The sequence below is a fragment of the Globicephala melas genome, chromosome 2 (genome assembly GCF_963455315.2).
Source record: "Globicephala melas chromosome 2, mGloMel1.2, whole genome shotgun sequence".
NCBI classification, from domain to species: domain Eukaryota; kingdom Metazoa; phylum Chordata; class Mammalia; order Artiodactyla; family Delphinidae; genus Globicephala; species Globicephala melas.
In genome coordinates, this window is record NC_083315.2 from 176,092,973 (window position 1) to 176,118,973 (window position 26,001).

At 67.4% G+C, this 26,001-nt stretch overlaps 1 protein-coding gene across 7 annotated transcripts in view; it reads left to right on the forward strand.

The window, feature by feature from the left end:
• The window catches only part of KIF26A (kinesin family member 26A), a 41,829-nt gene extending 20,963 nt beyond the window's left edge, over positions 1 to 20,866 (forward strand). For 5 of the 7 annotated variants that reach the window (XM_060295347.1, XM_030883208.2, XM_060295348.1 and 2 more), the window contains 13 exons: positions 1,078 to 1,268; positions 7,093 to 7,282; positions 11,569 to 11,781; positions 12,330 to 12,423; positions 12,705 to 12,967; positions 13,081 to 13,264; positions 13,400 to 13,562; positions 13,888 to 14,050; positions 14,671 to 17,545; positions 18,583 to 18,788; positions 18,895 to 18,915; positions 19,283 to 19,433; positions 19,629 to 20,866. In XM_060295347.1, coding sequence (XP_060151330.1) covers positions 1,078 to 1,268; positions 7,093 to 7,282; positions 11,569 to 11,781; positions 12,330 to 12,423; positions 12,705 to 12,967; positions 13,081 to 13,264; positions 13,400 to 13,562; positions 13,888 to 14,050; positions 14,671 to 17,545; positions 18,583 to 18,788; positions 18,895 to 18,915; positions 19,283 to 19,433; positions 19,629 to 19,810 — 4,896 coding nt within the window. In that variant the 3' untranslated portion in view covers positions 19,811 to 20,866. Of the gene's footprint in view, positions 1 to 1,077; positions 1,269 to 7,092; positions 7,283 to 7,327; positions 9,651 to 11,568; positions 11,782 to 12,329; positions 12,424 to 12,704; positions 12,968 to 13,080; positions 13,265 to 13,399; positions 13,563 to 13,887; positions 14,051 to 14,670; positions 17,546 to 18,582; positions 18,789 to 18,894; positions 18,916 to 19,282; positions 19,434 to 19,628 lie in introns of those variants that run through there. The other 2 variants (XM_060295352.1, XM_060295351.1) reach the window with 2 other exon arrangements.
• The last annotated feature ends 5,135 nt before the right edge of the window (positions 20,867 to 26,001 follow it).

The window sequence follows — 26,001 nt, forward strand, 5'->3', positions numbered from 1 at the left end:
AGCCTTGGGGGTGCTGCAGGGGGGCCAGGTGGGGGTGCTTGGCGTCCATCCAGCTTAAGGTTTGGGGCTCCCTTTGAACTTCCTTTGCAGACATGTTTTTGCTGTGTCCCTAGGGGGGTTTTGGGAGCTGGTGCTGACCACGGGCTGGGTGGGGTGAGACCCTCTGCCGTGGTGAGGAGGGATGCTGCTGTGAGGTGGCGGGACCTCCTGCCAGAACGTTCCTCCTGGGGCCCATGATGGCTTATTCTGCTGAAGTGCCACCTGACGTGGCTTGTGGCCGTGTCACTTGGGAGACCCCGAGGACGCTAGGCCCCCTGGAGTGTGGCTGCCCCCTGGCTTCCTCACAGGCAGGCTCACCAGACAGGCCCCTGTCCTTTCATCCAGGTACAGAGGACTCCCTGGACAGGGCTCAGGGCCAAGTGAAGCCAGAAGCCCCAGGGACCGGGCTGTGGTGCCTGGGGAGCCTTGGGGAAGGGGATGGGGCTGGGGTGGCCGACGTCCATCCTCCTCCAGGGCCAGGTCTGGCCTGGGGGTCCAGGGCCCGACACGTGCGCGTAAATGTAATATACAGCGGGCGGATCTCAAGTCTGCCAGCGCCGTCCTGGGCGCGCTTAATTACCTTTGTGCTTCGCTACGAGCCTGTCTCCCTTTCCGGAATTTATTTTAGCTAATGAGTTGGAAATGCCAGAGTAGTATTTCAGGTGATGGGAAGACAATGCATTATCACACATGGGGCAATTAGCGCTCGTGACAAATCTTTATTGTGGTTCCTTCTCAGTCGTGCCTCTGGGTGCTCCCAGACAGATGGCCCAGGGGTGAGGGGGTGGTCCCTGTCCATCGGTCCTGACCACTGTGGTCACTGTGTTTGTGGAACTGGAAGGGGGAGGGGCTGGAAAGTCCAGTCCCTGGGCGGGCGTCTGTGCCCGCCTCTGCTCCAGCCACTCCCCAAGCCGGCTGGTCCCGTGCGTGCAGGGCCCAGGGAGCTTGCTGGGCTCCGGGGTGCACGGGCCTGCTTCCCCAGCTCCCCGGTGAGGGACGGGTGCCTGTCCCTCATGCGGGCTCCCTGCTTCCCTCCAGGCTGAAGCAGCGGTGGCCGCGGTGGCGGTGGCAGACACGGTCCGGGACGGCCCTCCGTCCGTGGGCCCTGATGGCGCGTCGAAGATGTGGAGCCGCGGCGGGGCCTGCACCACGGCCCTGGTCACCCCAGCCCCAGGCATCCCAGCGGGAGCCTCCACGGGCCCATCAGCCGCAGCCTCCTTCTTCCTCAGGTACGTTCTCCTGGGGCAGGCCCGGGGCCTGGCTTGGGGGCAGCTTGGGCGCGGACAGTGTGAGGGGGCCTGGGGACCTCAGCCTCTGGCCTGGCAGCCTGCGGGCCTTCCCGGGGAGATCTGTGGCCTTGCGCTGCTGGCAGTCGAGCAGAAGGGGAGCTCGCAGCCGTCCTTCCGTCCGTCCGGCCTCTCAGGGCGCCACATCGACGGCAGTGTGAGTGGAGGCCTCTCGCCCTGGGGGTGGGGTACAGCCAAGGACAGGGTTCGAACTCTGCCGCTCCGAGCTGTGCAACCCTGGGCAGGTCACGTAACCTCTCTGTGCCTCAGTTTCCTCAGAGGTGCAGCGAGCTGATGTCTGTGAGGCCCTGAGAGGACGCTGGCCCAGCGGGAGGACGCTCAGCTGTGGGTGGTGGATGTCCTCGGGCGGCCCTGAGCCAGGGCCGGCGGGAGGGGGAGGGTGGCCGTGGAGGGGAGGCAGATGAGGCAGGTCTCAGGGCAGCTGTCCCAGCAGTCGGGGAGCACAGGGGTGGAACGGGCCCGGGGGAGCATCCCTGGGTGACCGAGGAGGCTGTCCTGGGGGCCGGCTGTACCCACACCCCACCTACCGGGCTCCCCCTCCTGGGGGGCTGCTGGCACACCCCCTCACGGCTCTGCTGTCAGATCTGGCTCCACTGGCAGCAGGAACCAGGTGGGTCCCCGCCCCAGCACCGAGCTCCAGTGCGCAGGGCCGACCGGGCCGTCCGCGTCCCCGGGATGCCTTGCGTGGCCCCGCAGACACCAGGTCCTGGGCCGTCGGTTAGCGTGGACGAGGCCTGGCAGGCCGGGGCGCTGCGTCAGCAAGGTGCAGGGTGCGTGGGAGTGGTGTGTGGGAGCAGGGGGTCCCTTCTCCCACTTGCGCGCCCCCCGGCGATGCCCTTGGGTTCCGAGCTTCCCCCTGTGGCGTGGGGAACGCAGGATGTGCCGGTGGTAATGAGCGGTGATGGCTGGCCCGGCACGGGTCACTGTCCCATTAGCAGCCCCTGCGGGCGCTAATCTGGTCCCCTGATCCCAGGAGCCTGCGCCGCGTCAGCTTGGCCCAGTGGCGGGCACACGGTGGGGTGTTGGGGGGCGCCAGGCTGGTGAGCACAGCATCGTGGCCCTGTGCGGGCTCACCACCCCAGCTAGGTGCAGAGAGCCCGGCTGGGACTCTGGCTACGGGGCAGGTGGGGCCTGCCTGGAGGGCCCGGGAGCCCTGTGGAGGGGACGAGAGGGGCAAAGCGGGCCTCGGGAGGTGTCCTGGCCCGGGTAGGCTCTGCCCCTGGGCTTTGGGCAGCGGCCGCGCTCCATCAGGCCATGCTTGCTGGGGGATTTCAAGCCTGAGACCCTCTGAGGACGAAGACCAGCTCCGGGGGTCTGGGCGCCGCACTGGCTCCTTAGCAGCCTAGGGCCCGCAGGAGGGGTGCGCCTTTTGTCTCCAGCTGAGCTAGGCTGCCTCCACTGACCTTGGGAAGTTACCATAGAAACAAGCACTGGGGGCTGGTTTACAAGGCATGGGGCGGGGGTGGGGTGGGGGGGACACTGCCGGCTGCCATTACTTCCAGCCTGTTGGATCCCCCCAGTCACAGCGGCTTCCGGAGGGTCCTGGGCCACGTTGTGGGGTGGGTGTTCCTGATGGGAACACCGTCTCCAGCTCGTGCCTGATTTGGGCCCGAGACCCTCTGCCCTTTGGGGCTGTGGCACCCTTCACTGTTGGGGTGAGGGGGGTGCTCTCAGCTGTATGTGCCCTTCTTTGCTTTGTGGGGCTGTGGCTCAGAGGGGAAAGGGGCTTGTCCAGAGTCCCCAAAGACCAGGAGCTGCTGGACCCCGGGGGGCCTCGGGCACGAGCTGAGCGCGTGTTCCGTGCTCCCACCTGCATCCCTCACTGGGCATCTGGGGGGCAAAGCTGACACCCAGCCCATGCCCTGCCCCTCGGAAGTTTCTGGTAGTCGGGGTGGGGTCTGTCAGCCTTTGACAGCAGCACGGAGCCTTTGAAGGAGCCGAGCAGTGTCGCAGGACACAGGCTTTGAGGGTTGAGTAGGAGTCCGGTGTTTGCCAAGTGGAGACGGGATAGGGTGGGGTCAGGATCTGGGTTCTCCACCGGCCCTGAGCACTCCCTGCGGGCATGCTAGCCGCCGCGGGCCTTCCCGACCACCTCCGAGCCCCTCACCCTGCTGTGGGCAAGCCAAGGTGGGGGTGATTCTGTGGGTGGCTTGGTGCCCAGGGTCTTGTTACAGGGCGTAGGGCACAGGGGTGAGGCCCGGCGCCCTGCACGCCTCAGCTGGGCTGGGTGGGTCGCTCGGGCATTGCAGCCACAGCTGTGACCGAGAGCTCAGCGTGCCAGCCCCCACCAGAGTCCTGAAAAGGCCGGGCCGCCAGTAATTACATTTTCTCCGGAGGCTCTGGTGACCTTGACTCCCCCTTCCCGAGTCCTCGGGACGCTGTGTGATGTCCCCGTCCTTCCTGTCTCTGCAGCCTTTCCTCCCCCGAGATGCGTCCGTTAGCGCTCTCTCCTACCCGCGCTTCTGGGCCTCTCCGGGGCTCACCTCCTGGACCCCTGAATCTAGATGGCGTGGGAAGAACTGCTGGGGGTCTTCTGGGCAGGTGCAGGGCAGGGCGAGTGGTGGGTTCCTTCGGCGACAGGAGCCCCCTGCACTCGTAGGCACCCCCGCCGCCCCATTGCAGTCTCAGCGGAGCCCCCTTCCCGTCAGCCCGGGTGCCCAGGCCACGGAATGTCAGCCCAGGTGCCCAGGCCACGGAACATCAGGTGTGGCACCTGGCAGAGGCCCAGAACCAGAGCGGGTGCTGCCCAGAGGTGCATGGGCAGGAGGGCCCCACGGAGAGGTGTCCGTCACCGGCAGGGTGCGTGAGGCAGCTTCGTAGCCTCAGCGTGAAGTTCCCAGGTGACGTGCAAAAGGCAAGCAGGCCATGGCAGGGAGCAGCGGTCCAGGTCAGGGCTGCTAGGACCTTGGGCCTCGGCCTCGGAGGCGTAGGCCCCCTTAGCAGGCAGCTCTGAGGGGGGATGCAGGCGTGGGGCGTGGCATGTGGCATGTGGCTTGGTCTGCCGGCCTCCAGGCGGCCCAGGCAGGAAGCCCTGGGTTGGCCGTAACTGACCCCCACACACATCCAGACAGGCCCGTGTGTCTCCTCAGGGTGATTAAGGACCTCACCGTCAAGGCCAACTGCCTGTGAAATTACCTTCTTGTTCGGAAGAGGCAATTTTTCTTTGTAAAAAGGCAAATATTTTCTTTTCTGTTTATGTGAATTAATGACCCGGGCCAGTGAGCCTGGGGAAAGGCCTCTGGGATTAGGTGAGAGGGCTGGGGGCTCAGAGGGAGGTTGGAGGAGCTCGGTCCCTCCCTCATTCATTAGTTCACTCCCTCCCTCCTTCCCTCCCTCCGGGCCCCATCCTGAGCTTCCCTGTGTTCTAGGCCTGGGCTTGGCAAACCCCTGCCCTCCAGAGCCCCCACCTGATGGGACACAGCCGTGTGAACCTGTGGCTCAGGGCGTGGAATGGTTCCCGTGGTAGCAGCAGGCACAGGGTTTGGGGAAGCCCAGTGTGGGGGCATCAGGGCAGGCTTCCCGGGGGAGGTGTCCTCTGAGGACGAGGAGAGCTGTGCGTGCAGGTGAAGTTCCTGCTTTTCCAAGTCTCCTCTCTAGAGCCAGACCACTCAGACGTGCCCACCCGCCCCCTGCAGGTTCTGCCTTGAGCCCCCCGCACCCCAACCCTGCTCCCCAACAATGCAGTGGGTGTTCGGGGTCCTGAGTGTGGTGCCTGTGTGTTCTCTTAGCCTCTGTGAAGCCTGGCATCACTTCCTCCCCCACCCTCACTGCCTGGAAACCAGGTCTGTGCACCCAGAGGCTGGGACCCTCCCGCGACCACCCCCAGGCCGTGTGAGCTGAGGTGCAATTGCTCAGTGGCTGACGGGCTTGTCCCGGTTTTGAAGGGAGCTGGATTTCATCACAGGAGACAGTGCTGTCCCGAGGCCTCTGAGTCATGCCCGGTGAGGCAAGCCTGTAAGAACAGAGACCTGGAGGGCTGGGCAGGCTGGGCACAGCTTCTCAGCTCCCAGCCCTGCGGGGGCTGACCCAGGGCCAGGGAGGGAGGAGGGGGTGCCCCGAGTTAGGTCAGACCATGGGGCAGAGACGCCCAGCCAGTACCGTTCCAGCCTCGTGGGGCTGGCGGGACTTCAGATGGCTCCGGGCCCAGCCTCTGTCCAGGCGAGACCTGGGCGTGTCCAGCGGGGAAGGACACCTCCCTGTGCTCTGCTGCTGGGACCTGAGGGTGACGGAGGGGGCTGAGGTCTGTGCCGGACACCCTGGTTCCTGAGAGGGTCACAGAGGGTGCAGAGCCGTCTGTGGCCTTGAGCAGCAGGCAGAGCACTGCCTTCTGGTGTGGCCTCTGCAGCCCGATGTCCTGTCTCCCCCAGCGCCTTACCCGTCCTCCTGGCCTTCACGTCCCCTTGAGCCTTGGGGGGTTCAGGGTGGCCCCACCCCAGCCTCGGGGACCCTGGGTGGCCCTGCCCGACCTAGGGAGGAGCAGGGAGCCAGCTGTGACGGGAGCGGGGGACACACCTCGGCCGTGGTGGTCTGCTGACCTGTCCAGTCTCCTCGAGGGCCCAGCCGGTGCCTCCCAGGACAGGCCGGTGCCGGGCAGTCCCTGTGCTGCCCTTCCCCCACGTCTTGGGGACTTCTGTTCAGGCGGTTTTGGGTTTAGGGCACATGCGCTCAGGCAGGAATCGGGGCCGCGTCTCCGGCTGAGGGCCCCGGCCCGAGTTGTCCGGGCAGCTCGTGGGTTCCGCTCACAGGCCCCCGCCCCCGCCAGGCGTGCACCGGCCGCCCCACTGAGTTAGGAAGGGTCCGCCCCGCACCGTAGATTACTTTTATTTTCCTTGATGACACCTCGCTAGGAAGAAAGCCGTCCCTGGGGTCTCTTAAAAGACAGCTCCTGTGAAAGATGAGAGGAGTTAAGCAAAACGCCGGTAGCTGCTCCGAGTGGGAGGCGGGCTGGGGGCCGTGTGCCCAGAGGGTGCAGGCCCTCCTGTCGGGCCCCTTTGAGGGGCACAGGTGAGACTCAGGGGCCTGGGGTCTTTGGGAGAAGGAGGGCGGGCGCAGCAGGACTGGGAGAGGGGCAGCTGGGCGGGGCGGCGGGGGGCTGCCTGCAGGCCTGGTGGGCAGCTTCTTTCAGCCCTGAGTTGGCCCTGCTCTGACCTCCAGCCCCTTTCACCGGGAAGGCGGGCGGGGTGGGGGGGCTGACGGAGGCCTGGGCCATCTGGAACCAGGGCCGCCTGGACCCAGGCCCGTCTGTGTCACCTGTGCTGGGTGCCTTGAATGCGTTCGCTCCTCAGGGCTATACACGAGGGCGTCTGGTGGTCATGTCATCCCATGTTAGAGATGGGGAAATCGAGGCACAGAGAGGCTAAGTCACCACGTGTGGGTCACACAGCCTGTGAGTGGCGGACCCCAGCATGTGCCGTCCCGCCCCAGCTGCTGAGTTGGGGACTTGGGGCGGCAGAGGGTGGGGGAAGGGGATGCCCTCAGTGCGGGGTGTGGAGGGGGGCTGGGGTCCCGTGTCTGCCTGGGGCCTCTGTCGCCTGGCCTGTACTGGCAGAGCTGCCAGTGGCTGGACATGGTGGCCCCAGCCCCGGGGGCCCCTGCTTGGCTGGGGGGGAATGACCTGTGGCCGTGTAGCCGCATTTAGGGTGGGGCGGGTGGCAGGACAGCTCTGAGGACCCGCACCGCCTCTCCTCCCTTCCCCTCCCCTCCCCACGCCTCCCGCCCCTGCCCTCTCCGCCCCTCCCCTCCCCAGGGCTGCCCAGAAGCTCAGCCTGGCCTCCAAGCGCAAGAAGCCCCGCCCGCCGCCGGCCCCCGCCGCCCGAGGAGCCGCCACCTACCCCACGGACTTCAGTGGGGCCCTGCAGCTGTGGCCGCCGCCCGTGCCCCCCTGCCTGCTCAGGGCCGCCTCCAAGGCCAAGCACAACCCCAGCAGTGTCGGAAAGGTAGGCCCTGCCCTGACTTGGGGGTGACCCTGGGGGGTGGCACGAGGCTGGGGTGTCTGGGCAGCTGCGGGATGGGGTGCGGGAGGTGGAGGGGATGCTTCCTTCTCCTGGGCTGGACCAGGCTGGTGAGTGTACAGATGGGGCGACGGAGGCCCAGGCCCACCGTGACGGCTCCAGGTGGTGGCAGGGAGCCTGGCAGACTGTGGTGGGCCTACAGGGAGTGGGTGGGAGGGTCCCAGGGGCACGGGCTGGTCTCAGCGTGGGGCGGGACGGCCAGGGCTTCCCGGGACTCAGGGGTGGGGTCTGGCCCCAAGAGCCCCCTTGCCTCGTCTTTGTTGGTGTGCTGCCCTCAGGGGGTCCAGGGGGCAGGGGTGGGACCCCTCAGCTATCCAGAGTCCCGGCAAAGCCCAGCCGCAGCCTGACCTGAGAAGTGGGGGAGCGGTTGAGTCAGGATGCTCCCAGCTTCAGGTGGGGACGCAGGCCCCGAGTGGAGAAGGCCTCGCCCAGGCACAGGCTGGCTGCTCCTGGCTCCTGTGGCCTTTGGCTTCAGGTGGGGACGCAGGCCCCGAGTGGAGAAGGCCCCCCCCGGGCACAGGCTGGCTGCCTCCTGGCTCCTGTGGCCTTTGGCTGGGACGGTTTCTGTCCCGGTCCCATCTGGGTTGCCCGTGACGGCCCCCCAGGTCTGGGTCGGGGCTGCCTGTGCGGCTCTGCGTGCGTACATTAGTGGGGGATTCTGTGCCTCTGGAGGCACAGCAGGGTGGGGCCTGTCACCAGGGCCACACGGCTCTGGGGTGAGCACAGGACCCCAACCCTGAGCGTGCACCCCATCGCGTTTCCCTGGCCTTCTGCCCGCTCTGCCCCTCCCCGAGAGTGGCGGCTGCCCACCGGGCACTGGGTCCGGCCTTTCCAGTGCCCAGAGGCCCAACCCCTGCAGAGCTGGGGAGGCGGGTTCCACGCACCCCTGGACTCAGTCTGTCCTGCCGCCTAGGACACGCCCCAGGGGGCTTCTGCTCCTAGTGACGGCTCTGCAGAGGGGTCTGATGCATCTGCAGGGGTCACCCTGCCCGGGCCCGAGCTGATCCCCAGGCCCCCACCCCACCCTCCCCCTGGCCCTCCTGCTGTAGCCTCTGTGCTCGGCCTCCCGGAGGTCAGTCCCCGTGTCCAGACGTCCAGGAAGCCTTCCCTCACCCCATCACCACCACGCCCTGAGACGGAGGTAGACGTGTCCCCCCGGGAGCTTGCTGAAGTGGGGAATCTGGGCCCTGCTTGGGCGGTGGGAGTGCCGGGGCCAGAGGAAGGACACCGTGAGCTGGCCGTGGGGAGGGGGCTCTAAGCAGCTCTGGGCCTGGTCACTCGGCCCGTCTGGGGTGGGGGCTGGGTGGCTGGAGGGTTGGGGAGGCTCGTGGTGCGGACCCTGCTTTCTTACCGCCGCCGTGTTACTTGGGGCTCCAGCAGGCCTCCCCGTCCCCCTGGGGCCAGGCCCCCCACCCAAGTATTCCAGGGCGGGGGCTCCTCCCCTCTCTCCGGCAGACCACCGCTGTGCCCTGGTCCCCTGCGGCAGGGAGCCCGTGGCCGCCCGTCCTGGTCCTCTCACCGTGCCCCCCAGAGCCCCCTCCCCAGCTCCCTGGATGTTATTTGCATGAAGAGCACATAGTTAGAAATGCCTTCTGAAAGACATTTAATATTGTCAGAGGAAAGAAAGTTAGATTACACTCGATTCCTGACATTAATGTACCACTTAAGGTAATTCATCATCCTGCGGTATTAAAGAAGACAGCCCCTCCCCCCAGGGCTGCCTGGGCCGTCTCTTAGGAGTGGAAGCCCCTTTTTATGCAAAATGTATTTTTTCCCTACCTAGCTGCTATTCGGCGGGGCTTTGCAATATCTGAACATTCAGGGGGGAGGCGTGCTTGTGTGGCGCAAAGACCCTGTCATCTCCCCGCGGTAATGAAAGGATTCTCGCAGACAGTGACCCAGGCATTTAGCTGGGACGGTGGCGCGTGGCGTGGGGCTGGCGCATGCGATGTCCCCTCCCCGCCGGGAACGCTCTCCAATCCGCAGAACCCATTTGGCTCCTGAAGCGGCCAGGAGTTCACGCTGAAAAAAAATGGCCCAAAATTACTGGGAAATGCACGTTTTCATCTGCTTGGCAGTGGCGTTTGGAAATGAAATAGTTTTGTTCATGTCGTCGGGGAATAAGAGAATCGATTCTCGGCTAATGGAGCCCAGGTTCGGAGGAGCTCAATAGAAAAGTATGTCTTTCCGCGTCTCCCCGGAGGACCCCCTCTCCTTACGGCGGCGCGAGTTTGCATGTCAATTTGCCACATGCCGAAGGGACGGAGATGGTGCCTCGTGCGAACTACCCACGGTAAACCAATTTCGCCGGAGTTATGTATCTGTCAGTTACAATTAAACCCGTGAAAAATATTGGCTCTGAGATGAGGCTGGTAATTTGATTTACACTGTACTGGAGAAATCGGAGATTTCACCGGAGAGCGGAGGGCGGTGTCCTCCAGCGGAAACCGGAGTCTGGTGCCTTCTCCTGGGAGGGCCCCCCCCAGGGTGGCTTGCCCTGTCAGCACTCGGGCCCCCTTGGCCACACCCAAGATGCGCAGCCCAGGGTGATTGTTCTCCACGCGGGTTTGGGGGTGTTTGCAGTGTCACTTGTTCTGGGCTCCTGCATCTTGGTTCCTGGCTTCCCTCCCCTCTGAGCTTTCTGTTCCCTTGAGGGCCTTGGGGCTGGTAGTCCAGCCCCAGGAGCTGGCATGAACGTGGGTAGGGAGCACGGGCAAGCCTTGTATCTGCTTTTGTGTTCGGGGGACTCACAGTGGCAGAGGCTGCCTGGTGGCCTGTTGGGCCCTGAGCTGAGCCGAGCCCTGTCCAGCTCTGCTCTGTCCCCAACCCGGGCCCCCACCCCAGCCTTTGTCTCTCCACCATCTCCCCTGGCCTGGGGATTCAGGATTCCCGTCTCCTCTGGGATCATCCCGCCCTCTTCCTTCCGGGTTCTGTGCCAGTGGGATTGCCTCTGGCGTCCTGCTGACACGGAGTCCTGCCACAGGTGTCCAAGGGGTTTGAGCCTCCCCAGGTGTCCTTGGGGTTCCGAGCGGCTCTGGGGTCAGAAGCACCAGATCCCGTTTCTCCCCGAGGGCGCCGCAGGCGTCAGGCCCGTCCCCCTCCGCGTGTTTGTCCTTCCTTCACTCCACACACTCCTGCCCACCCACCGCCTGAGGTGCAGACACGGGAGGATGTGCCCAGGGCTCTGAAGGCCTCTGGCTTGGGGCTGGGAGCTGGCGGAAAGGGCTCCCTGGAGGAGGTGAGGCTGGACAGACACGTGGGGGGCCGGGGTGCGGGGCACTTGTCCCTCCCCTCAGCAGGGAGGCAGCTGCTCGTGCGGCCCGCGCGCCCCTCGCCTGCCTGGCCGCGGCGCACGGCTGTCTTTCCTCGGGGCTGCCCCTTGCTGTGCGTGGAGCCTGAGGTCGGGAGCTGGGGGGTGGGGGAGGCCCCGGCTGTGAGGCAGCCCCTGTCCTCCGCATCAGGGGTGGAGGACGCGCCTTCGGAGGAGCGTGCGTGGGGCTCTGAGGGGACCCTGTGGGCGGGGCCGGGGCCTGTGCCTTCCTGTCTGGTTGGGCCGGGTCTTGCCGCCCCGATCTGCTTGCCCCTCTCTCTCCGCCCTCAGATTTGGGGTTTGGGATTTCAGGAGACCCCCTGGCAGGCTGTGTGACACGGGTGAGACAGTCGACCTGAGTGTGTTCCCTCCCCGTTCTGAAGCCTGTGCGGGCCCGGGGGTGGGTCGCCATGGCGGCTGGTCCAGCGGGGAGCTGGCGGGCCTGGGGTGGGCCTGTGTGGGGTGACCCTGCTCTCAGAGGCCTGTCTTTGGGTTCAGCTCCCTTGGTGCTGGCTCTGCCTCGGAGTCAGCGAGAGGGTGCGGAGGAGCCCCAGATCGAGGTGCGGTGCGCTCTGGGTCCCGTCCTCGTCCTTCTGTCTCTCTGCTCGCTGGGGCAGCTGGAGTCTGCTCCCTCCGTCCTGCCCTCCCTCCGCCCTGTGCCCCCCGCGCTGTGCTGACGCGCTCTGTTCCCGGCCAGCCTCTCCTCTCGCTGGCCCTCGTTTTCTCCCTGCATGGCTGACCTCATGTGGGAGGCGCTCTGGCCTGGAGCTGGGGTGCCGGCGCCGCGTTCCTGCGGCGGGGACCCCACGCCGGGGCCTGGCCCACTGTCCTGACTCGCGTGAAGCCCCTCCTGCCGTGTCCTTAGCAGCTGCTCAGATGCCCGCCCTGCCCACCTCCCCAGGTGAAGGTCATGCTGCGGATCTGGCCTGCGCAGGGGGCCCAGCGCTTGGCCGAGTCCTCGTCCTTCCTGAAGGTGGACCCGAGAAAGAAGCAGGTGACCCTCTATGACCCGGCCACGGGGCCCCCAGGCTGTGCGGGCCCCCGACACGCCACCACGGCTGCCGTTCCCAAGATGTTTGCCTTCGATGCCGTCTTCCCCCAGGACTCGGAGCAGGTGAGGGTGACAGTGGCGGCCTCGGGTGGGGGCGGGGCCTTCTCGTGCAGAGCCGGGGCTGGGCGGGGGTGGGCGGGGGTGGGGGTGGGGGGGAGGCCGGCTGTGTTTCCCCTTCCTCGCTGGCCTCCCAGCCCTCGTGGTGTGTCCACCCAGCTCCTGGCCTGGTTCTCAGGCCAAGTTTTTCAGAGCCCATGCCGCATGGAAGCTTTCCGAGTGGTGCTTTGTTTCCCAGAGATGCTCCTCCACGTGTCCCGCGTGTGCCGTGCGTGCGTGCAGCATGGTGTGTGCCCAGCGTGGCCGCAAGGGCACTGTGACTTCTGTGTGTGTGTGTGCACACTGCGTGTGCCTGTCAGCTGTGTCTGGCTGGTTCATGCTGTGAGTGTGTGTGTGTCCATGTCCGGTCCGTGTGTGTCTTGTGTCCACCTGGAGATTTTTGTGTCCTTGGTCTTGGGCGCCCTCCCGGCCACCTCGTGGACTCACTGTCTGTACGTGATGAGACAGAAGTGGCGGGAGGCCGGTGGCTGCCTGACTCTGTGCCTCTCCCCCAGGCCGAGGTCTGCTCGGGGACAGTGGCCGACGTGCTTCAGTCGGTGGTCAGTGGGGCCGATGGCTGCATTTTCTCCTTTGGCCACGTGAGCCTTGGTAAATGCCCCTTACCATCCCCTCTCTGCAGTCGCTGGGCGCCATTTCTGGGTGGGGTGGGGGGTGGGCATATCCCATGTGGGCAGCAGGTGGGCACCTGGGGCGGGGGGCTGTGGAGAGGAAGCTGAAACCCTGTAGCCCTAGAAGGTAGAGCCGCGGAGTGGGTCGGAAGAGGCCCCCGGGGTCTCAGCGGCCCCAGGTTGGCCTGAGGGCCCCGGGCGGGGCCAGGGAAGCAGCTGCCGGGTCTGCTGGGCTCTGAGGGCTTGTCACGCTGGCCCCAGGCAAGTCGTACACCATGATCGGGAAGGACAGCTCGCCCCAGAGCCTGGGCATCGCGCCCTGCGCCATCTCCTGGCTCTTCAGGCTCATTGACGAGCGCAAGGAGAGGGTGGGCGCCCGCTTCTCCGTCCGCGTCTCGGCCGTGGAGGTGTGCGGCCGGGACCAGAGCCTGCGGGACCTGCTGGCCGAGGTGGCCTCCAGCAGCCTGCAGGACGCCCAGTCCCCGGGGGTGTACCTGCGGGAGGACCCCGTCTGCGGGACGCAGGTACGCCGAGGCCGCCGCGCGGGGAGCAGGGCCGCGGGCTTGGGGGCCGCGTGGGGGTGGCGGCTCGGCCCCGAGCCACTCAGGCGCCCTCCCCGCTGTCCGTCTGTCTGCAGCTCCAGAACCAGAGCGAGCTGCGGGCGCCCACGGCTGAGAAGGCGGCCTTCTACCTGGACGCGGCACTGGCTGCGCGCAGTGCCAGCCAGGCCGGCGGTGGCGAGGACGCCCTGGGCGGCTCGCACATGCTCTTCACGCTGCACGTGTACCAGTACCGTGTGGAGAAGTGCGGCAGGGGCGGAAGTAGGTGGCCGTGGCGCCTGCGTGGTGTGGGTCCGGCCGCCCTCCCTCTCGGCAGGACTGTCCCGGGTGTGGGCTGCGGGGCAGGGTCTGGGTGCCCTGCGGCCGAGCCTTCACCCTCCTGCCCTGTGGTTTCAGTGTCTGGAGGCCGCAGCCGCCTGCACCTCATCGACTTCGGCAGCTGTGAGGGGGCACCTGGCAGGGGTGGGGAGGCCCCCGGGGGCCCGCCACATCTGTCCTTGTCGGCTTTGGGCAGCGTCATCTTGGCCCTGGTCAGTGGAGCCAAGCACGTGCCCTACAGGTGAGTGGTGGGCTCCTGGCCGGGGCCCTGGGGACCCAACCCAGCCCAGCCCACGTCAGGCGTGTCCAGCTTGTCTGTGGTCCCTGAGCCCCTCAGTTCTTTGCTCCTCCATCACCTGACGGGCCTTGCTGCCCGAGGGCTGGGGGGGGGGTGGTCCTGGCGCCCAGGGCGTGGGGAACAGAGGTGGGGGTCAGCCCTGACCCCGAGGCTCCAGGCCTGGCCCTGGTCCAGCGAGAGGCCCTGCGGCAGCCCACGCGCCCAGCCTCCCACCCGGCATCCCTCCTGGGCCCTCAGCTCCTGCCCCCCGCCCCTCCCCGGCCCCCAGGGAGCACAGGCTCACCATGCTGCTGCGGGAGACCCTGGCCACCGCCAGCTGCCGCACCACCATGATCGCCCACGTCTCCGATGCGCCCGCCCGCCACGCCGAGACGCTCAGCACCGTGCAGCTGGCCGCCCACCTCCACCGCCTGCGCAGGAAGAAAGTCAAGGTTGGCTCCGCCTCCCGCCTGCCCCTCCCTCTCCCCAGGGCCCCTGCCTGCATGGTGGGGGTGCCGGGGCCCCGCGTCCTGGGGTCACAGGGCTGTGCCCACACGGCCTTGCCCAGAGGCGGCGGGGCCCAGGCTCGAGGTCGCCCCAAGCAGAACCGGACCTGCTCGCGCCGGGGGCTGTGGTTGTCTGGCCTCTATCTGCCTGGCTCAGGGGTAGGTGTGTGCTCAGGGCAGCCTGGTGGGATGGCCGTTGCCTGTACCCCTCCCAGGCCTGGTCCAGCAGGGCACGCCCCAGGCAGCCCTCCGTCGGGCCGGAGGGTGGAGTTAGGGGCGCCCCGGGGTGCGCTGGGTCTGACTCCGGGGTTTGCACTTACGCGCCATGTGCTGAGGGCACGTGTTCTCACCCCCCTGTGACTCGGCTGAGCGCTTCCTTGGAAGTGGCTGAGGAGGTCCGGTTATGTTCGCGGCCTGAGACCTCTCGTGCCGGTCCAGTGCTTGATGGGACACGGTTGGTGGCTGCGCTGTCACTTCCTTCACTGGAGCGTGGTGTGTGCGGCTCGGGTGTGGGGGAAGGGGGGGCAGGCGGGGAGGCCGCTCAGGTGGGCCTGCTCTGTTCCCAGTACGCGTCCAGCTCCTCGGGTGGGGACAGCTCCTGCGAGGAAGGCCGTGCCCGCCGCCCCCCGCACCTGCGACCCTTCCACCCGCGCTCTGCAGCCCCAGACCCCGACCGCCTGGCCCCCAGCTCGCCCGGCGACCCCGACTACTCATCCAGCAGCGAGCAGTCCTGCGACACCGTCATCTACGTGGGGCCGGGGGGGGCGGCGCTGTCGGACCGCGAGCTCACGGACAGCGAGGGCCCCCCCGACTTTGTGCCCATCATCCCCGCACTGAGCCGCCGCCAGCCCTTCCGGGGCCCGCGTGACGCTGACCACTTCCGCTGCAGCACCTTCGCGGAGCTGCAGGAGCGGCTGGAGTGCATCCACGGCAGCGAGGGCCCCCCAGGAGGCCTGGGTGGCACCAGCGGAGCCCAGGCTAGCCCGGCCCGCGGGGGCAGGAAGCCCTCGCTGCCCGAGGCCGCGGCCCCCAGGAAAGCCGTGGGCTCCCCACTGGCCGCCAGCACGCCTCGCGGCAGCCCCGGCCCAGATACCCACCGGGGTGCCCCAGAGCCCTCCAAGGCTGGTGGTGACCAGAGAGAGGACGGCAGTGCCAGACCCGAGCTGCCTGTGCCGGATAAGGCCACGGGGGGCAGAGGCAGGAGGCCGCTGCCCAGCCCGGCCCCCCCACTGCCTCGGCAGCTGGAAGCTGGCGGGGCCCCAGAGGAGCCTGGGGGAGCCGACGGTGTGGGTGTGGTACGGACACCCCCCGTGGGCATGAGCGGGCAGGAGGGCTGCCCCCGCCCCTCCGCACGCGGCCAGTGTCTGGAGCGGGGCCTGCTGACCACCACGGTGACCTTGCAGCAGCCCGTGGAGCTCAACGGCGAGGACGAGCTGGTGTTCACACTGGTGGAGGAGCTGTCCCTGGGGGGGCTGGCCGGCCCCGGGCGCCCCTCCAGCCTGGCCAGCCTCAGCAGCGACTGCTCCCTGCAGGCCCTGGCCTCGGGTTCGAGGCCCGTCAGCATCATCAGCAGCATTAACGACGAGTTCGACGCGTACACCTCGCAGGCGCCCGGTGGGGCTCCGGACGGGGCGGCCGAGGCTGGCGGCAGCCACGGCTCCTCCGTCAGCTCGTGGCTCAGCGAGGTCAGCGTGTGCACGGCCGACAGCCTCGGCCCCGCCCCGCGGCCTCCCTCACGGGCCAGCCCAGACCCCTTGAGCCCCGGCTCGCCAGCGGGGCCTGAGCCTCTGGGCTCCCCGATCCTGGATGGCTCCTTGGAGGGCAGCAGCTTTCAGTTCTCAGAGCAGGACAGACCGGACAGTCCCGGCCCCGCCCAGAGTCCTCGTCCCACGGAGGAGGCCACGGCAGCTGCCAGCCGACCTGGCCGGGAGCCCCACGCCGCGTCCCCACGGCGGGCCGCCCCAGCACCAACCATCCACTCCAGCCTTCCCCGCAGACCGAGGACTACCTCAGCGGCCGGTCGTGTGGGCTGCCCCCGCCTGGCCCCGGGCCCGCCTGGCCCCGGAGGCCTCTTCGAGGACCCTTGGCTTCTCCGGGCGGACGAATGTGGCCTGCTGCCCCTGGCCTCTGCCAGCAGGGCCCCCGGCCTGGCCCCGATGCTGGCTTGTGCCCGGAGGGTGGTGGACGGCTGTGAGGTGGGCAGGGCAGCCCACAGGCCAGAGGCCGTGGCTCAGATCCCACTGCTGCGGAGGGGAGCCACCACGCTGGGTGTGACCACGCCCTCCACATCGTTCGGGGACGCCTTGGCCGAGGCAGCGGCCTGCCTGGGCAGCCCAAAGGCCACTTCCAGCAGCAAGAAGAGTGTGGCCTCCAAAGGGGACCTCTGCCCGCGGCCTGGCGGGGGGGCGGCCCCCCCGGCCCCGCCGGTGCGCAAGTCCAGCCTGGAGCACAAGAACAGCCCGGCGCCGGCCCCTCCCCAGGCCGGGAGCCTGGCTTGGGCCGGGGCTGCCACCTGCCTCCGAGGGGAGGGGGAGGCCAGGCCTGGCGGCCGGGCCGACCACTCCATCCCCAGGGCCACATCCAGCCTGAAGGCCCGGGCTGGCAAGGCAGAGGCAGGGTGCCGTCCTGCCACTCACGGGTCTCTGGAGCGGTGCGAGGAGGGCCTGGCTCACGGCAGCAGCAAGGCCAGGGAAGGCCCCGGGAGGCCGGCCCGGGCCATGCCCAGGTTGGGTGTGCCGCCTGCCAGCCCCACGCCTGGGCCCGCTCCTGCCTGTAGGAGCAGCCCGGCCAAGGGCGTGGGGGCCCCCAAGCCCCCCACCAGCGGGGGCAAGGGCCGCAGCCCGGCGGCAGGCGGGTCCAGGGCTCTGGGTTCTTCGGTGAAGCCGCTGGCCCCTGTGGCGGGCAGGACCCCTGGGGGCCCAGTGACGGGCCCCAGGGTCGCCCCGCGAGCGGTGCCTTGCGTTGGGGCCAAGGCCAGCCGGGGCACCATCATGGGCACCAAGCAGGCGCTCCGGGCCGCCCACAGCCGTGTCAACGAGCTGGCGACCGGCGGAGGCCACGGCCGAAGTGGCCCCTTGTGGGGCTCGGCCGACTCGGACAGCGGCAACGACAGCGGTGTGAACGTGTCCGAGGAGCGGCCGCCCGCGGGCCCGGTGCTGCCCTCCCCGTACAGCAAGGTGACGGCCCCGCGGCGGCCGCAGCGCTACAGCAGCGGCCACGGCAGCGACAACAGCAGCGTGCTGAGCGGGGAGCTGCCGCCCGCCATGGGCCGCACGGCCCTCTTCTACCACAGCGGCGGCAGCAGCGGCTACGAGAGCATGATGCGCGACAGCGAGGCCACCGGCAGCGCCTCCTCGGCCCCTGACTCAATGAGCGACAGTGGGGCCGCATCCCCGGGCGCCCGCTCCCGCAGCCTCAAGTCCCCCAAGAAGAGGGCCACAGGTGGGTGTGGCCCAGCCCCTGCAGGGCCCCACCTTCGCGGATCCCAGTGTAGGCGGCCCTCAACGGTTTCACAGACGTGCCTGGGGCTGTTCAGGCTGTAGGTGTGTGCAGCCACTACCGTTTGTAGACGCACCCAGCGTGTGCCCTTCTCCGGTCCCTACGCTGCCTCTGAGGCTGGTCCCCATGCCCTCAGAGCGGGCTGGCAGGGGTGGGCCACACGGGGCACCCTGCTGAGGCGGGGGGAGCCGGGAGAGGACTTGGGTCTGGGGCTCCAAGCCTGGTGTTCCCCCCCGGGGCTGGTGCCCAGCTGCCTGGGAGCCCCCTGCTGTGCTGTTCCTGCCTCCAGCCCCTGGCCCTTCTGTCTCTGGGGACCTGGGTAGTGTGGGCCTGTTTCTCATGCTGGGTGTGGCTGGGGGGTTTGGCCACTGGCTGCTGTCCTCCGGGAGGGCGGGGGAGGCACGCCCTGGCTGAAGGTGGGCTGGGAAAGCAGGAGGCCGGCGTGGGGAGCAGGGAGGGGTGTGCTGGGAGATGTGGCTGGTGCCACAAGCATGGGCCTGGCTTGGGAGCCTGTCCGGAGGCGGTGCGGTAGAGACGGTTGCGATTAGGAAGCAGCATGGCCCCTTAGGCTGTCGGAGGGCTGCCTCCAGGGCTGGCGGGTGTGACCCTGAGGCTGCTGTCCAGCAGGGAGGGTGTGGCCGTCCCAGGCTGGCTGGGGGAGGGGCTGGGGGACAGGAGCCCATCTCTTCCACTGGGCAGGCAGGGGCAGCCAGGCGGGTGTGACCCTGAGGCTGCTGTCCAGCAGGGGGTGTGTGGCCGTCCCAGGCCGGCTGGGGAGGGGCTGGGGGACAGGAGCCCATCTCTCCCACCGGGCAGGCAGGGGCAGCCGGGTTTCCGGCCGGCGTAGGCTGAGCATTTCAGGACTGGGAGGGCCCCCGTGGGCTCTGCCTGTCAGAACCGCAGCCAGGCGCCCCTCTCGGTCTTGGGCTGAGGGCTGGGGTCCGGCCTCTGCTCACCCAGCGCCCGGCTCTCTGTTGCAGGTCTGCAGCGGCGACGGCTGATCCCGGCCCCGCTGCCCGATGCTGCTGCCCTGGGCCGCAAGCCCAGCCTCCCCGGCCAGTGGGTGGACCTGCCACTGCCCCTGGCTGGCTCGCTGAAGGAACCCTTTGAGATCAAGGTGTACGAGATTGATGACGTGGAGCGCCTGCAGCGGCACTGCCTGCCCCCGAGGGAGGACCCGGCCGAGGTCGGGGCTGGGGCAGTCCGGGGGCAGGCGGTCCTGGGAGGGCGGGGTGGGCCCCTGGGGTGTGGCAGGGCAGCTCACTGACCTCATCTTGCCCTCTTGTCCACAGCCCTCCCAGAATGCAGAGAAGGTAGGAAAGGCCCCGCTCGCCCCTGAACCCCTGGCATCTCCCGATGGCCCTTGTGGGCCGAGTGGGGGGCTGGAGGGGTCCTGAGGCCACCGCTCTCATGCCCTGGAGTTACGCCGGGGTGTGGGCGTGCTTCCCACCGCCGTGCCCGCTCGTCCTGGGCCTGGGTTCCAGACAGGCACGGGCTGCTTTGGGAGCACGTGGCGTGAGCTCCCTCGGGCAGGAGGGGCCCAGGTCCTACCCCCTGCCTGCCTTTGAGGCCCTGCTGTTTGCCTGCTCGGGCCCGGGGGGTGGAGCGAGGCTCACGGAACCCCTGGGAGCAGGCCGTCCTCCGTGCCTGAGCCCACCCACCGCCGTCCCCGCCGCCCAGGGCCCGGTGTGCGTCAGTGCGAAGTTGCGGCTGGCCGAGCGTCGGCAGCAGCGGCTGCAGGAGGTGTGGGCCAAGCGTGAGGCGCTCCGCGAGGAGCTGGCTGAGACCCAGGGCCGGCTGATGGTGGAGCCCGGCCGCTGGCTGGAGCAGTGTGAGTCTCCCCGCTCATCCCCCCACACCCTGGGAGGCGCAGGTGCAGGACCCCAGGCTCTGCACCCCACCTGCACCCCCAGTCCAGCCACTTCACCCCATCCCAGGTGGGGACCCAGAGGCTGGGAGGGAGAGAAGCACTTCCTGGGCCTTGCGGGGACCCCGGCCTGACCAGCGGTCTGCCGTCCATCCCTAGTCGAGGTGGACCCGGAGCTGGAGCCCGAGTCGGCCGAGTACCTGGCGGCCCTGGAGCGCGCCACGGCCGCCCTGGAGCAGTGCGTGAACCTGTGCAAGGCCCGCGTCATGATGGTCACCTGCTTCGACATCAGCGTCGCCGCCGCCACCGCTGCCCCGGGGCCGCAGGAGGTGGACGTCTGAGGCTGGGCACTGGGACACGGGGGAGGGGGTGGGGGTGTCGGGGGCTCGAGGACGGGACGTGGGACGGAGCGAGGATGTGGCGGGGGTTGGAGGGACGAGGATGCGGAGGGTCCAGTGGGGACCCGCGGGTCTTGGAGGCGATGGAGCGTGAGGCAGGGGAGGGGCCGGCCGAGCACGTGGACGGAGGAGCGAGTGAGCAGGACACGGGAAGACTATCGCCCCCAGACAGCAACGCAAGTGCCTTTAACCTTGGACTGGATTTCTCTCCTTTTCGCGTTTGGTGCTAAGGACTTGAGACACCAGCAGACGGTGCGCTGGGGCCGCCGGCCCGACTGATCTGATCGCGCCTTCTTTACAGCCAGGCAGTTCCATGTAGCAAGACAGCCCCAGGCTCGCCGGGCTCCGGGTTAGGATTCAGGGTTGCTTTTCTTTCCTAGCTGTTTCCTCTCAGCAGAGCCCGCCTTGGTGGTCTCCAGACCTCGGCCTGCGTGTGTTCTCTGCGCAGATCGAGCCGGTGGGGTCTTCCAGGCGGGGATGGCCGACCCTCCTCTCCCCAGGACCTGCTCTGTTCTGAGGTCACCGGGAGGGCGGCGCCCAAGGGTTGAGCTGAAGGCACCTGGCGCCTTCTTCCACGGCAGGAATTCTTACCAAAACCACAAGCAAAAAACAAACCAACACACACAAAAATGGGAGGGGGAGGGGGAGGGTTTTGTAAAGGTTCTGTTAGGTTCGTATTTTTATATCGTTTTGCCTATAACTGAGGTATTTGCAGTTGGAATTTGAAGACAAATGGTCTATGTTTTTATGGTTTTCTATGGAAGGTGTCACTCCGGCCGGGCTCTTTCTGGGGGTCCCCAAGCAGGGCGGGGGTCCTCAGAGCCACTTCTTGCCAAATGTAGACCAGGGGTGAGCCCGCCGGCGAGCGGGGCGCTCCCGTCACTGCGGGTTCTGTTTTCTGGTCGTCGTGTTTTCTAGGGTTGCCCAAACGTTTGTACAAATGTGGAGATAATATCTTGCTACAGCTTTTATTTGTGAATAAAAGATGCAGCCACTGTTCACGCGGCTCCTGAGTTCACTGGGCGTGCAGTCCTCTGAGGGTCCTGGGGCGAGGGCGCTGCGGAACGTTGGAGGGATGCGTCCACGGGGTCAGAGGGCTTCGGGGGTCAGCAGGGGACCCTCCCTCTGCCCACAAACCCTACAGCATCCCCATGCAGGGACCAGCATTGTAGGCGAGAAGGCACTGGCCGGGAGGAGGTCCTCCTGCAGGCTGGGATGCAAGCCCCCATCTCCTCTCTGTCCCCCTCCCCAGCCACTCCGTCTCGAGTTGCCCGGCTCTCGGGGTCCTGAGGCAGGGAGCCAGGGGCAGGGGCTGGGCTGATGGGAAGCAGCATTTTCTGGTGGGCTCCTGGCCCCTTTCCCAGAGCTTATGTTAGCTGGGGAAATCCTGGCAGCGGCCATGGTGACCCCGCGGGAGACCCCACCTGCCTTTCCAGGAGGTAGACGAGCAGACACTCCACGGGCACGTCAAGGTTCAGGACCCCCTGAGCTGGAGGGGGTCCCCACCCAGCACAGCCACCCTCCCCACCGCCCCTCTCTGCTGTGCTCAGGCCGCCCTACCCGATGGCCCTGGCTGCTCCCTGACTGCCGCCCCCGCCCCATCTGGGTGTCCCCACCGCAGGCAGCCACGCGGGCACCTCGAGGCCCCTCCCAGCCAGCCGGGCCTCTCGCAAACCCCTACGTACGCCTGGAACTTCTCCTCCGGGCGGCGAGTGTCGGGGCCCCTGCTTGGTGGCCTGGCTGCCCGGGGCTGCATCCACCCGGCACGTCACACCAGTCTCCTGGCCTCGATGGGGCCCCTTGGGGGCGTGGTGGGGTCTGAGTCATGGCTGCACCCCCTCGTTGGGCACAGGGCTGAACCCCAGTGGGGCCCCGGCGGCACATGCTGGATGAATGAACGAGCAAACAAGTGAACGAGGCCTCGCCTCAAGGAGTGTCCCTCTGGGATAGAGCAGCGCCAAGACCGAGAGCACTTAACAGCTTGCAAGCTGCTTCCCTGAACCCTCCCCGGGCCGGTGCTTTGTGTGGCCGTGTGGCCCCCGAGCCCCGCCCCGGGGTCGCCTCCTTGCTCGCTGCTGTCGATGGCATTTGGGGCCCCTGGGATCGGGGTTGCACGTCGGCCGAGAGGCACCGGGACCCTGGACCCCCCACCCCACCCTGCAGGCTCTCCCTCTCTGTTCTGAGGCCAGCCTGATGCCTCCCAAGGGGGGTTCTGGGGGGTTGGGACAGGTGTGGTGGGACTTGGGGGGGGATGGGGAGATACATCCTTTCAGGACCTGTTGTCTGAAGGGAGGGGCTGAGAAGACCCCCTGGTCTGTGGATCCGGTGATCCAGGGTCTGACCTTCCTGTGTGGAGGTGCTGGCCCGGTGGCCCTTCCATCCTGAGGGACCAGGGCGCGGCTGGGGTCTGGGTGGGTCAGGGCTCCATGCTCAGGGACCAGGGCTGGCCTGTGAGCCCGGGATCCATTCTGAGGGCTGTGCTCTTGCTCCCAGCATGCCCTGCAGCATCTCACCTGGGCTGTGTGGGGGATGGGATGGTGCGTGGGGCACGCTGGGTGGGTCCCTTTCTTCTGCGCAGAAACCCCTGCTCCCCTACCTGACCCCCAGTCACTGAGGGGCCCAGAGCCTGCTTCTCACCGAGGAGGCCCCTCCTGCCCTTGATCCTCCTGGGCCCCCGCCCCAGCACCTGTCCTGGGTGGGGGGGTCTCTGTGGAGCGGGCCCAGCCTGGGGCAGTTGACCTTTGGGGCCAGCGGAGCCCTCTTCCCACAGGCCAGGGTAGGCTCGGGAGGGCAGCGCCTGCTCTGTTGGACGGGAGCCCCTGTCCTGGGGCTAGCCTGGGAGCCTGGGCGGCCTTTCATCAGGACCATCAAAGCCCTCGGCCCTGTCATTACAGGCTGGGAAGCCAGCAGGGGAGCAGCTGTGAGGACGAGAATGCCCATTTTACGGATGGGAAAGCTGCAGCAGCGTGGGACCCAGCTCCTTGAGCAAAGCCCGGGCTGCCCCCTGTCATGCTGCGGGCAGGGGTCTGTGGGCGTCCTTCTCATTCGACATCTGCGGAAGCCGACACCCAGAGTGGGCAGGTCCCTCCTCCTGGGAGGGGAGGAGGAGGGGCGCTCCCGGTGGAGGCCCGGGATCAGCCGGGTCTGGGGTGGAAGCAGAGGGCGAGGGCGGGGCTGCCTGGGCCGCTCGGGACAGGGGAGTGAGCCCACCCAGGTGAGGTCCTTTGCGGCCTCTGAGGTGCCCGCCTGACTCACTCTGTGAGTTCAGAGTTCAGGCCTGCTCCGCCCGCCCCCCGCCCCAGCCCTGGGCACCAGGAGGCCACGAGGGGAGGTGGGGCTGGGGGGGGGGTGTCGGGCTGGGCTGGGTGGCCAGGGGCGGGGGACTTACCAGGCCCAGCGGTGGCTGGGAACAGGCCTGAGCCAGGGAGGGTGGGCGGAATGGCGGGGCGGGAACTGAGCACCTGGCCCGCGGCCCCCGGGGGAGATTTGCCCGCTCCTTCCTGGGCCTCATCTGGACCAGGGGGCGTGCTGACCCCCGCCCAGGGCTTCAGGTGCCAGGAGAAGAGTCTGGATCTTCGAGAGCGAGCGTTCAGTCCTCTGAGCCTCCTCCTGTGGTCGCCCAAGCCGTGGCCCTGGGGAGGGTGACAGCAGTGGGGATGGTGGCGCGAGGGATCAGAGCAGTGGCAGCAGAGGTGTGGGAGCCTGGCAGACTGCCCAAGGCCTTCTGGAGCCCGGGCTGCAGCAGGCTTCTTGCCTGCCTCGGGCCCTTCTCTGCCCGTGAGGCCATCTGTCTCCTGAGCTCCGGCCCCAGTGACGCCAGGTGTGCGGCCTTGTCCCCTCCTGACCCGTGTCCTCCCTGGGAAATGGGGGTGAGGTCACGTCAGCCGCCCCCATGGGGCTCCCACTGGGCCTGAGCCCTGTGGCCTGGCAGGGGTGGAGTGGCGCGTCCTAAATAAACAGCAGTGACCCGCCGCCCGCCTGCCCCTCGGGGGGCACCTGGCGCTCTCCTGAGGTCTAGGGCAGGGGCAGCGGAGGGTAGCGGCCTCGGTTCCCGCCTCTGTTTATGCCACCGTTTGGGTGCTCACGGCTGGGCGTCTGTCCCACCCCTGGGTCTCCCCCCAGTGCCCAAAGCCCTGGCCGGCCTCCTGGTGCACGGTACCATCCACGGGTGCATGCACCACCCGTCTTGGGGTCCCTGGCCCCATGGTCCCGGGGGAGTTCGAGGCCCCCAGTGGATCTCCCTGCAGCCCTGGGTGGGGGAGGGTTTGTCTCACGGGTGGAGACCCCGCTACTTGCCCCAGCAGGGTGCCCGGAGCCCCCGGGGGCCGGGGCTTGGCCCTGGAGTCTGCGCCCAGCAAACAGGAAGCTCGGAGGGTGACTTCTCCCCGATGATATTGTGTTTACCAAGGCGGGATCCAGGGTCCGCTTCCACACAGGAAGCCCAGGAGGCTGGGAGGGGGCCGGGAAGGAATTCCCTGGGCTGGCCAAGAAGCCAGGCTTCCTGTGGTCAGGTCTGTAGAGTGGGGGGTGGGGGTGGGGATGGAGCCGCCAAGAGCTCAGGGAGGCCCCTCCCCACTCGGAACTCAGGGCTGGGGACCCTGGAAGGCCTGTGCCCCCCAGCCCCTTGAGGCTGGGGACAGGAAGGCCCAGGCCCAGGGCCTATCTCCCTACCAGACGGGCAAAGGGCCGAGGGGCATTGCGTCTCCCCCTCCCGAGTCCGGCGTGGCCTGGCACAGGGGCAGGTGGGCTCACAGGGACGTTGGAGGTCTCGGGGAGGGGTCTTCTGGGAGGGGGTGGGAGCTGGGGCGGGGCCTCCGCAGGCGCTGTACCTGGAGCCTGCCCTGTGGGCCCTCCCTCTGTGCCTGCCGCCCTGCCCGGGGGCCACCTGCCTCTGCGCCCCATTCCAGCCTTGGGCAGCCAGAGGGTCCTTCTCAAACTTCTCTGACCAGGTTACTTCATCTCAGATTAAAAACCACCGATGCTCTGCTCAGCCTTCCAAACAAAGGCGGGCCTGGTAGCCAGGCCTGGAGGCCTTCATGAATGTATGTCTTCCTCCGCACCCCGCCCTCCCCTCCCCTGCCCTCCCCTCCCCTGCCCTCCCCTCCCCTCCTCCTCCCCTCCCCCTCCCCTCCCCCCCTTTACCTGGAGAAACAACCCCCACAGAGACAAGCACAGAGTTTCATTACGCACCCACCACCCAGCTGCACCAAACTTTAGCCTCCTGCTATCTTGTATTTGTTTCAGAATCACCTTTCGAAAATAAACTTTATCTTAGATTTATAGAAAAACTCAGAAGATAGTACAGAGAGTTCCCGTCTGCCCCATACCCAGGCTCCTGTAATGTTAACATCTTACGCTAGTGTGGTGTTGTACATTTGTAATAATGATAATTATTATTAACTGAAGTCCATTCTTTGTTCAGATTTGCCCTAATGTCCTTTTTCTGGTCCCGGGTCCCACCCAGGGTAACACCGTGAAAGGGCGGTGGCACCTACGCAAACGACTTGGAATTATCCTACACACGCGAGCTGTTGTTGCACCATCACTCGCGTCTACTGGTGTGGACTTGCGGGTATCTATTTTATACTTTGGGTTATAATCCAATACTACTTAATTTTGTTACTCAAATCCACTGGGAGCCCTTGCATTTGGCCGGAGTCATTTTTAAAGTCCTCGATGGTTGCATGGAGGCCCTTGTGCCCTCCCCAGGTGGCCCAGTCTGGAATGGGCAGCCCACCAGCCATCCCGTGGCGAATTCGGGGCCCCCTCCCTGCCCCGGCCCGCCGGCCTGGCCTTTCTGCTGACTCTGTGTCGGTGGCCACAGCATCCTCACCAGCCTCCCACTGGACATTCTGTGCCTGTGGGCCTGGCTCTCCAGCACTGGGAGGCCCCGAGCCCCTGAGATGACAGCTGTGAGGGCTGAGGCCCTGGGGGCGCTGCAGTCTCTGAGTGCCCAGGTTGGGAGAGCAGTCAGCCTAGGTCCCCTCCTGGGGCTTCCTGAGCGGAGGGGAGCTCCAGGGGACAGGGACTGTGCCGGGGAGGCACCCAGGCCCCACCTTTGAGCAACCCTGGAGATCTGGGAGTGGTGATGGCATCCTTGGGGGTTGCCCAAGGCGGGGTCCGTCTCCTCCAAG